Source organism: Aulonocara sp. 'chitande type north' Nkhata Bay, linkage group LG9 (genome assembly GCF_057382095.1).
Source record: "Aulonocara sp. 'chitande type north' Nkhata Bay isolate Kocher_YH1m ecotype deep benthic linkage group LG9, A_spYH_male_GT1.1, whole genome shotgun sequence".
Classification (NCBI taxonomy): domain Eukaryota; kingdom Metazoa; phylum Chordata; class Actinopteri; order Cichliformes; family Cichlidae; genus Aulonocara; species Aulonocara sp. 'chitande type north' Nkhata Bay.
In genome coordinates this window covers 22050759-22061577 of record NC_141352.1, presented here as the reverse complement: position 1 = coordinate 22061577, position 10819 = coordinate 22050759, and the positions used below count along the sequence as shown (strand labels likewise).

Sequence of the window (10819 nt, the reverse complement as noted above, 5' to 3'; positions counted from 1 at the left end):
ATATATATATATATATATATATATATATATAGACCTCCAACAAAAATGGAAGTCAATACTGATGGCTCTATCGCTGTCATTTCATTTGCTAAGACATTTTAGGATACTGAAAGTTAACTGAATTATTTCCTAAAAACTGAGTTCTATAGACCAGCGGTCCCCAACCCCCGGGCCGGTACCGGGCCACGAGAGTTAAGGCTCAGGTGTGAAATGCATGGTTTTTATCGGTTTTCAGCATTATTTTGTCATCGTTTTTATCGTTAACTCGGTTTTCCTGGGTCTTTTCACGTGTGTTATGAATAAATCTTCATTTTTTCGGTACCGGTACTAGTTTTATTTTGTTGTATTTATCCGCAACACCTTAAAGGCCGGTCCATGAAAATATTGTCGGGCATAAACCGGTCCGTGGTGCAAAAAAGGTTGGGGACTACTGCTATAGACTATTCTCATTTTAGAGGCAACGATCCAAACATGCAGCAGGAAATTTCAGTTTATTTCCAAACACTTTAAAATACAAAAATCCATAAGTATATAAAACATTATATACATCTTCATGGTTTTTTTGTGAGAAAGATCTTCACACCAAGCCTATTTAGCGTCACAGTTTCAGTCATCACTCGAACCCTTTCAGTCACTACAGCTTCCTCACTTCCTCTATGTGGCCGATGAGCTCCTGTGGCATTCCCAGTTCTGACACCACGTCAACGCAGCACTGCAGGAGGAGGTGCAGGTCCTCAGTGGACCCCGAGCAGTTCCTTTGTGGCCTGTGAGGAAAGTCCGAGTCCATTGTCTCTCCCTTCCTACAGCAGTCCGACTCTTCACAGTTCTGCCCGCAGCAGCCCCGGTCTACCCGTTCCACCTCCAGGTCCTCCATGCTCTCGGAGACGTCGCTCACACTGGGCGGAGGATTCTCCAGAGCGTTCTTGATACCGTTCGCTATTCTGTCTTCATGCTGCGTGACCCTGTGCAGAAGGTCAGCCACAGAGGATGGGACGGGCTTTTTCGGATGCTGGATCTGGCACCAGCACCATATAGCGCTGCGAGACACAAAGAAACAACAGAGTCACATTCAATGGCACACAAAGGACACTTCAATGACAGTTGGTACAAAAGAGACTCGGGATGTTTCTGTGCAAGAATGAGGCTGAAACCTCTGAGAGGATTTCCATGTGGCATGAACGAGGACTTCTCAATTACAGAGATTTCACTGTGGATGCTGTCTGTTATATTTGATTGTTTATCCTTAATATATCCTTCATTGTACTATTCTTAGTTAGCGTATTGTCTGTCTTGTCTTAATGTTGGTTTAAAATGGAGCACTGTAACAAAAAATAATTTCCCCCAGGGATCAATAAAGTATTCTGATTCTGATTGAGCAATTATTACAATCTCGTGATTTTTTAGAAACTGAGGGGGAAAAACATAAATAACACTTTGTAAAAATTTCTCATTGGACAGTTTCTATTGACAGGGACAATGACTGACTCTAAACTACATGATTATAGGCAGAGTCCATTCCTGTTGGTGCCTTATTGGCTACTTTATACACATCCTATTTGAGTCAAGCCCACCTTTTATCAAGTGTTCAGGCTGCTGCTGGTGTAACAGCGTGGGTCAGTTTCTTGGCACACTTTGGGCCTCTTAATACCAGCAACATTTAAATTGTTGTGTTTACCCAGCAGGATAACACACCATGCCACAAAGCTCAAATCACCTCAACTCTTTTTTTTTTCTTGAATGTAACAGTGAGTTTAGGGTGAAAATTCCCTCCACAGAATTCATGAATTGAGTCCCTGTTCTTTTGATATTTTCGTGAGATCGTCAAGCCAGTCTCTGCCAATTTTTGTCATTTTAATTTAATGTTTATTTGTGCAATACTGGTGGATGGACTGATAGATGAGGTCAGGCAGGAGTCTCTGTAATGAGAGGAGGGAGATGGTGGAAGAGAACCTGGAGGTATGGTCTCTATCGTTTGATCAGGTGTGTAAACCACCCAATTATTAAAAAAAAGAAAAAAAAGAAATCCTTTTTAATTGTGTGTGGACAGCTACTGATACCGATACTTGACTTCAGGAGGTCACCAGTAAGTGGTGTGACAGTGACATATGATCACAACTTCAAGCCACTGTGTATGGGACAATACAGTTAATCAAACTTTTAACCAAAGTATAATTCGTTTCCACGAATTATAAAATAAGGCAACAAATTAAAAAAAAATAAAAAATTTAAAGTCTGCAGACTCCAGGGTAGACCCAGAATACATTGGGCTGGACAGATTACATATCTGTCTGACCTAGGAATGCCTTAGATTCCCCCAGGAGGATCTGTGAATTGTGGCTGGGGACTAGGAGCTCTGGGATACCCTGCTTAGCCTACCTACCTACTCTCATTGCAACTCAACTTCGGATAAGAAGAAGACAATGGCTGGATGAGATACATGTGCAATCAAGGAGCCCAAACCATGTATATCATGAAGTTTTAAATAGACATGTGTATAACCCCTTTAAAATGATGTCACTTTAATATGTGACATCTTATTAGATGTTATCATGTTATTGTAAGGGTGACAAGTCACGTGCGGGGCAGATGTATGACGTTATTGATGGTTTACCTGACGATTCCTCTGAGTCGTCCCACAGCCACAGTCTGAGCTGCTCCCTCCTTGAAGCCCTGTTTGAATCCCACCGTAAGCGAGGCATCCTCAGCGGTATCAACTCCGTCCACATACCCGTCCTGAGAGAAAACATGAGCGAGTTAAACACAGGACAGCACACCACATCACAAAAACAAACACACAGGACGTTTAGCACGCAGGGCCGGTGTGAGTTAACATTTCAGGATCCGTTTTTGATGTGAGCTAACTTTACCCTCAGTCGCCTTTTCATGTTGGTGGCCCACTCCTTACTCTGTATGCTAAGCTCGTCCGCACTCTCGTCGAAGACATCGTCTCCGCTCACAGGCAGAGCTTTAACCCAGGACATGACGATTTAAAAGCAAAAACACCGTTTTAAACGCACTAGCATGGAAGCTATCTCCTGCTTCTTCTTCTACGACAAGCGCGCTTTATCCTCGATGGAAAACTGTATGTGCGTGCGCGCCACCCTCTGGCCTGGAGTACAAAAAGCCGTTAGTCAACGGCAGTGCTACCGATACCAATGCCGATACTTTTAATCTATAAAAGCGGCTTATGGGAGAGCAGTGTGTCATGATTTATGAGATAATCATCATCATTTTAATGACTGCTAAATCATTGTGATTTTTACTTTCTACAGTACTTACTTAACATAGTAAAACACACTTGTCAGATTTTCGTGTATCTTGAAGCTGGGTTATTTGGAGACCTAGAATGTAAATGTACCCATCCCTGAAGCACCTTGGTTCAGCTTGTATAGATTATCTACTATAGGCTATAAACAAAATACACATGAAAATCAACATAGAAAGGTTCAGACAACTTTCATAGTTTGTCTTTGCGGTATATGTATATTTTTCCAAAAGAAATAATTTAACATAATTCAATGAGCTAAATAGTAAGCTTACAGGATAGAAACAAAATATCAATCCTTTCACACTAATCTAATACCAATACCAGTGTTGGTATCAATGCTATCAATATCTGGATTAATCCGCCCGCCTCTTCTGGGAGTGCCAAACTAATTTTAGTTCATGGGCCAATGTGTGTCCAAATTCAGGAGCTGCGGGAGGAAATTAAAAAAAAACAAAAACAAAAAACACCACAATAACCTGTAAGAAAACAATAAAAAAAGAAGTCTTTGTATATGTATTAATAGGAAAAAGTTTATTTGTCCATCTTGCAATAAAATGTCATGTCAGAAAGTGACACAGGTGATTGTGACATAAAGTAAAAAGTTAAAGTATATTGATCAAACTGGGCGTGATCTTAAAATTAAGAACTAAAAGTTAAAAAAACAAAAACAACAAAACACACAAAATTCCAAGATAATGAAAACTAATAATTAATAAATGTAAACAAAAAACAAAGAAAGGAAAAGTACAGCTTCCACACCTTGGATAGGTCACCAGTCTATCCCGAGCCAAATTACAGATAAGATGAATTATTCTGATCTCACATTCACGCTCTGCATAGTTACATCTTTGCTTTACTTGAAGTAAACAATTTGTGCAAAGGAACATTCTGAGCTTCTGCTTCACTGACAGCCTGTCTGTGATGGTTTGTATGCATACACCTGAACCAAAAGTCAATTCAGGAAGGTCTTATTTTAAGGGAGGAATTTCCCTTTAAAGAACACTCTTCTTCGGTGGTATTGATGTGTAAAATGACATCCTAGGCTGCGCACTGCCACCTAGTTATTTTACCCAGCAGGCACTGACAGTTTGAGCCTGCAGAGGGCGCTGAAGACCTACTTTAAAACTGAGTGTGGTCCACACGCTACATCAACACCATCATCATCACCATCATCACTGTGGTTCAGCTCAGAAGGTTTCCTGCAGTCTGTTTGCTTTATTCTCGTCTTCTAATTCTTTTTATATTTTATCTGTGTGGTTTTTTTTAAATCATCATAATTACACAGAGGATGCTTCATCTGTCAGTACTGCTTATTTTGTTTTATTACTTAATAACTGCAACATACTTATACATACTTGAGTATGTAAACCATCATCACGTTTGATTGCAAGGTTTTTAAGATAAAATGGAAGGATTAAAAATATGGGTTTGGGCGTTTCTTTAGTGTTTGTAATTATGCACTGTCGAGAGGATTATTTGGAGAGGCAGTGATTAGCGAAAATTCTTACAGCATCCCAATTAAATCAAATAATAAGTCAAAACATGGCTTGGGTGTGGCATATGCTTATATGTGGCATATAGCAAGATCATATAAAAACCAGAACAACACAAAGAAGGAAAAATAAACAATAATGTAATTTTCCATGTAGCTCTTTAGGACATGTTGTAAAGGACTTTTTATTAGTGCTGTGCATTACTGCAAATTTTGGTATCGATCTGATACCGAGCACTATTGCCAATACCAGTACCAATATTGACACTTTTGACTTAGGAAACCAGCTTATGTAGGTGAGAGCAGTGTGTTATGATTTATCAGATGAATCATCATTCATTTGCAAATTGTGAACACATTTGATTGACCACTAATTCCCTGTGATTTAAAATTTTCACAATAATTATTTAACACAAACACACCTTTCAGCCGTCCATGCTTTTTAAAACTGTGAATGTAAATGTGCTACATACTATAAATAAAGTAGACCTGACATTCAACACAAAACGGTTCAGACATTTTTCATAGTGTCTGTTTAAGGTTTATTTTTATTAAAAAAGATCTTCAAGGATAGAAACAAAGTATCGATCTTATCATGTTAGTATCGAACTAATACCAATATCAGCACTGGTATCGATACTATCATTATTTGTATTGATCTGCCCACCTCTTATTCTTTTTTTTCATTTAAAAAACAGCTGATTATCAAAATGTGGAACAATATAAATGCAAAATAAATGAATCTTGTGTATTTCACAATAAAACATAATTTCAGTGCGAGAAACTGCTCAGACGCTGCTGCTTGAATCACAGTCTGGTGCATCTTTACAGCTTCCTGTTTAAGTTTTCAAAGAAAGAAATGTCATCCGTCATGACAAACACATTATTCACTCATCCATAATGCATCTCACCTCCCTTTTTCCCACTGTTGAGAAGAGAGAGTGGGAGAAATGGGGAAAAAATAAAACAAGCCCCTTGTTTTATTTTCAGATTTTCTCATTCTTCATGCCACACTTTATGGAAAACACAGGAGAGAGTGGACAGCGGGTAAATGCATTTCACCTTGGTGGAGTGCATTTGCAGCCGTGGACAACAATGGCCTTGAGAATACTCTGAGGCCACGGTGGAGTTGTCTCTGTTCTGGAAATGGAGTCGGCCCGGAGGCCTCATTCGCGGCAGCCACACCTTCAGTCCCCCTCGCTCAAAGAGTCAAAACAACCAGCCGGGGCAATCACCTGACACATTTCCATCCAATTTCCACTGCAGAATGTGTTCATTTTCAGGCTAATGGCATGTCATTTTGCAGGAGCCTTTGGTCAAGAATTAATCCTGGAATCAAAACAGATTTTCCGGGGAGCAATCTTCCATCAAGTATTGATTTTTTTACACTCACAGAGCCTGTACTCCCTAATTTAACCTGACAGCCAGCAGCACAATGGACTGGGAGCACCTTGGCGTCTCACAGAGGGAGCTCTCCTCCTCCTCCTCCTCCTTTTCTCCACGAAGTGAAAGAGAGATTGGGAATGGGGGAGAAAAAAAAGGACTCCCTGATGTATAAAACAAAGAGCACTGGTTACAGAAAACAGAGAGCTAAAGCTTCCGTCTCTCTGTTTTACCTCTAATTATGTTTTCTAGGATAGTGCAACTTGGGCAGGTGAGGCTGAGAGGGGAAGAAGGGAAAGTGTTCTGGGGCCATCAGCTATCATTATGGGCCTGTTGACATCTGCCTGTCTTTGAGTGATTCTCATCTGTGATTTCCCCTGGTCATTTTCTGCAGATGCACGAAGAGGGGTTTCATCATGGCCCCATAAAAAAGGCCCAAAGTGTCCGCGCAGGCCTTCACTAATAAGAAAGCAAAGACGTGTCCGACCATGTCACACTCCTCTCCCATCCATATCCGCTCTCTTGATGCCTTTAGATATGCAATCATTCTCTTTTCTCTCCCTCTCCCCCTCTGTGTGTGCTGTAAGTATACTATACCCTACGTAGAGGTCAGTGGGATGAGAGGATGATGGAGGGCAGGGCCAGTCATTTTCCTCTAGCTCTTAAAGCTGCGATGACCCATGCGCAGAAGAGTTGCACTTTGCCAGAGGGCCTTTTCACGTGCTGCGTATAAACTACCTGACAGAAGGGAAACTGTTTCACTTTTTAATCTGCCGCGTGTAGCTCATGGTCGTCCATTTCAAGCAACATATGGAGCGGCGTTTCTGTTTGGTCATGAGATTAGGTCACAAGTTTGCAGCACATTTCCTAGTGCTAAATGGATACGATGAGTCCCCAAACTCTTTATGCATAAATATGGTATACGTGTTATCCAAATCACCAGTGTTTCCTCAGCGTTGCTATGGCTTCTGCTCTAAGAGATTGTACAGACATAATTAAGGTGCAAAGTTCTTAAGTGTTTTATTTACATACAGTATATATATAAATAATCCTAACCCATTGAGATAAGAGATATACTGATACAGCAATTTAAATTTGTGACAAAATGTTTTATTTCATTTGATTTTGACTTATTACACAATTAAACCTGCTCAGAAAAAGTGTTACTTGTCCACTTTAATATCGGTCTTACTACTTATGCCAGCAACTTCTAAATGAATGCCACCGGATTCAGAGTAACAGCATTTTCAAAGACATCACCTGTGTCATTAAAACTGTAAAATTATGAGTGAATTTTTTGAAGCAAAGCATATGAGCTACAGTCTGTATACGAGAGATGGACATGGCCACTGTGACATCATCCGCCAGTTAGTGAAGTCATGTCATGAAGCCTTAGACTCACCTTTTGTTTTGTAGTCTCATCTTAAAGCATAGCCAACTTTATTGTTTTTATTGTTTTTTTAGACTCTGGTGGGGTCCATATTTAAAAAAAAATAGATAACATGTTATGTTCTGAAAGACGTGAAACTAGTATTTACTAAAGTCATAAGCCGAGTGTGTCTTCTCATCAATCAAACTTCTTTTTGCACCTACAGAAGTCGTCCCCTGCTGGCACATTAACTTCACTTTTCAAACAAAGAAAATTGGATATATTTGTTTGAAGTTTGGAGGATTTAATCAATCAGGCACAACATTTTGACCACCTGCCAAATATTGTGTTGTGTATTGTATTGTGTTGGTGCCCCTTTTGCTGCCAGAACAGCACTGACCTGCTGAACAACCGTGTCATCCGGTTGTTCAGGGATGACACGACGAATCCTACTTCCGGGCCTAAAGTAGTCTGCGTTTAATATGGCTTTTGTGTTGTTAACATGTTTAATGTTATGTATTTTCTTCTATTTAATCTCAAAAAGCTCCAAAAACAGTCAGTGATCACTGTTGACCTCCCTCGGCTTTTATTACCGCTAATCATTTATTTAAGCTCAGTTTTTAAAACCTTAGGATGTAACTACAGCCCAGCCCATGCAGCAGTATATGAATGACTAACCTCGTATTGTGGATGGATTATCTCAGTTGTTCTCCTGGCTGAAGTTTGGTCCTTTTACAGCATCCTGCCATGCGATTACATTTGTTCCTGACCACCGAGAACACTCACGTTAACTCTTATCGAGTGGAAAAAAAGTTAGCTTGTTTATATTATGCTAACATAGCTGTGTCGCTAGCGGTCACGTAGCACATCATTATATACCAGCTAGCCCAACTTCAGTAACCCTACAAACGTCACTGCTGTTTAGTTTTCTGTCTTCATTTATGTTGGAAGTGATAACAGAGCTGTACGTTTTAATTTGTTTCCAAAACCCCGCAGTCAGGACATGCTATATTGTATTTAGATAGAAGCTAGCGAGCTAACGTCCTGCTAACTTCTAACTCCGTTAAATGTCATAAATTCCGTTTTCATGGATGCCTGGATGTTAAACTCAATTGTTACACCTGGTAGAGCAGAACGCTGATCATTTTATTAAAGATGAAAGACTTTAGACAGTTTTTCAACACGCAGTAATACCATAGTGATCGTTTGATATATGGACCTGCAGCGGAGTTTAGGTCCAGACATGGCTAGTGACGTCAGACTTAACGACCGGATTACTCCCTGTTCCAATTCTAATGCTCACATGACCATTGTTGGTATTTTTGGCGCTGCCCAGCGGTCAGCATGGGCGCTCTGACTGGTCTCCAGCTGTGCATCCTCATACACAAAAAACTTTGATGCACTGTCTATTCTGACACCTTTCTATTGTTTCTATCAGAACAATTTGTTGGATCGGACCGGACGGGCCATCCTTCACTCACCACTTGCACCACTAAGCTTCGACTGCCCATGACCTTTGTCTCTGGTTAATCACTTTTCCTTCTTGGACCACTTTTCATCGATCACTTGCTCCCTAATATATCCTACTCGCTTCATAATCTTATGCCTGATTGGTGTAAGTCCACTTTCTTTTTGTTGCACACTGTTAAATGTATTACTCTGTTTTCAAAAGTACTGCATCACCTACTTGTTACACCTACAGGAGCTGCCTGACCACGCCATGAAGCTCGCTGCACACAGTTTTTGTGCGGATGTTAATGCACAAAAACTTATGCACTATGCACCTCAGCACTCTCATATCCCGCTGTGTAACTTTATGTGATCTGCAGTTTCGTGTCCATTTGCTGTGGTTCCTAAACACTTCCACTTTGCAATAACACCACTTACAGCTGAAGGGAAGAAATTTCACAAACTGACTTGTTCCAAGAGCAGCATCCTGTTACAGCGCCACACTTGAATTGTGAGCTCTTTACACTAACCTATTCTTTCACAAATGTTTGTAAAGGTATAATAAAATATAACGCAAGGTCAAAGTAACATTATGTATTTAATCAGGAGCAAAAACGAGTTCGTGATGGGGCCTTTAGCTATATTACACATAAAGGTTTTATTTTATTTTATTTTTGCCAAATATCCAAGTGTCTGGCTGCTTACTCTGTTCAAAGTGATGCATTCAGTATTTGTATTTTTACGGCTAAAAGCTTGTATTAAAGAGCTGGATGTGAACTATTCATTGAAGCGTTATTGACCATTTTCTTTATAGATCGTGTTTGTGTGAAGCAGGTGGGAAGCAGAGTGAGCAGGCGCGCAGCTGCAGCTTCTCCCCAGGTTTGCTCGTGGTACTTTGCAAACACGCTCCCGCTCTAAAACAGAGACATCACAGCCTATAGACATGCATTCAAAACCCGGGCTGCTAGAAAGTTAAATGGGCCGATGCAATCAGCTGCTCAAGTCAGACAGGTGTCTCTGTAAAGACCAGGCTATTAACTCCTCTACCTGCAAATACCTTGCATTGTGTCATTGCTAATAATGCTGAAAAAAAGGGCAGGGGGAAAAAAACCCAAAACAGAAACAAGAGTGAAAGCAAAAGGGATCATATGCATGGCCAACCTCGATTGCATGTGAGGATTGGTAATTGCACCCCCAGAGGCATCTGGGTGTGCAGAGTAGCAAAGTGGGAGACGCCTGAGCAGCTCGTGCTTCACAGTCAGTGTACCAACATCTCAACCCCGAGGAGGAAGTGAAAACAAGAAGGCGGAGGAGCGGAGGGTGAGGGATATACAGACAGTTCATTTACCCAGAACATCAGCCCACCGCGCATTGTCTGAAAGATAAGGAAAGTGAATGCATCATGCCTGATGGAAAACAAAGGCAGCAATTTAAAACCATCTGCATCCAACACATGCACTCTCTCCCTCCACCTTTCTGTTTCTGTGTCCTGACTGATATTGAAACATAATCCATTTGGAGCGCCGACGTGTCATTATATTTCTGCTCCCTCTCCCCATTCAGGACAATTTCAGGTGGCTGCAGGTTGAACAGGAATGTTTTATTTCAACCAGTCAGACAGTCAAGAGTCTTCACTTTGAATCTGCTCAGAAGACAAAAAAAAGAAACTCCCCAAAAAACTGAGATACAAAAACAGGACTTACAGTTTTACTTTAAATTCTTCTTAAGGAGACCTCAGCTGCTCCTGCTAGCTTCTGCAGGTTCAGAAATAAATATATATATATATTTATATATAAAAAACAATCATTCACAAAGATTCCGAGATCAAAACTCGTCTTTACTGGGCGACTGTCTTTAC

The 10819-nt window shown here is 40.5% G+C and overlaps 1 protein-coding gene across 2 annotated transcripts; it reads right to left on the bottom strand.

Moving 5' to 3' along the window:
- Window positions 1–472: 472 nt before the first annotated feature.
- On the bottom strand, window positions 473–3101 carry otulina (OTU deubiquitinase with linear linkage specificity a). Of its 2 annotated transcripts, none has more exons than XM_086306529.1 (3): window positions 2868–3101; window positions 2612–2733; window positions 473–1037 (listed from the first exon to the last, which is right to left on the bottom strand). In XM_086306529.1, the coding sequence occupies exons 1-3, from the start codon at window positions 2979–2981 to the stop codon at window positions 635–637; spliced, it is 639 nt and encodes a 212-aa protein (XP_086162655.1). In that variant the 5' UTR covers window positions 2982–3101; the 3' UTR covers window positions 473–634. The 2 variants fall into 2 exon arrangements, with proteins under 2 accessions (XP_086162655.1, XP_086162656.1); XM_086306530.1 differs by having other exon boundaries at window positions 2906–3041.
- Between the last annotated feature and the right edge of the window lie 7718 nt (window positions 3102–10819).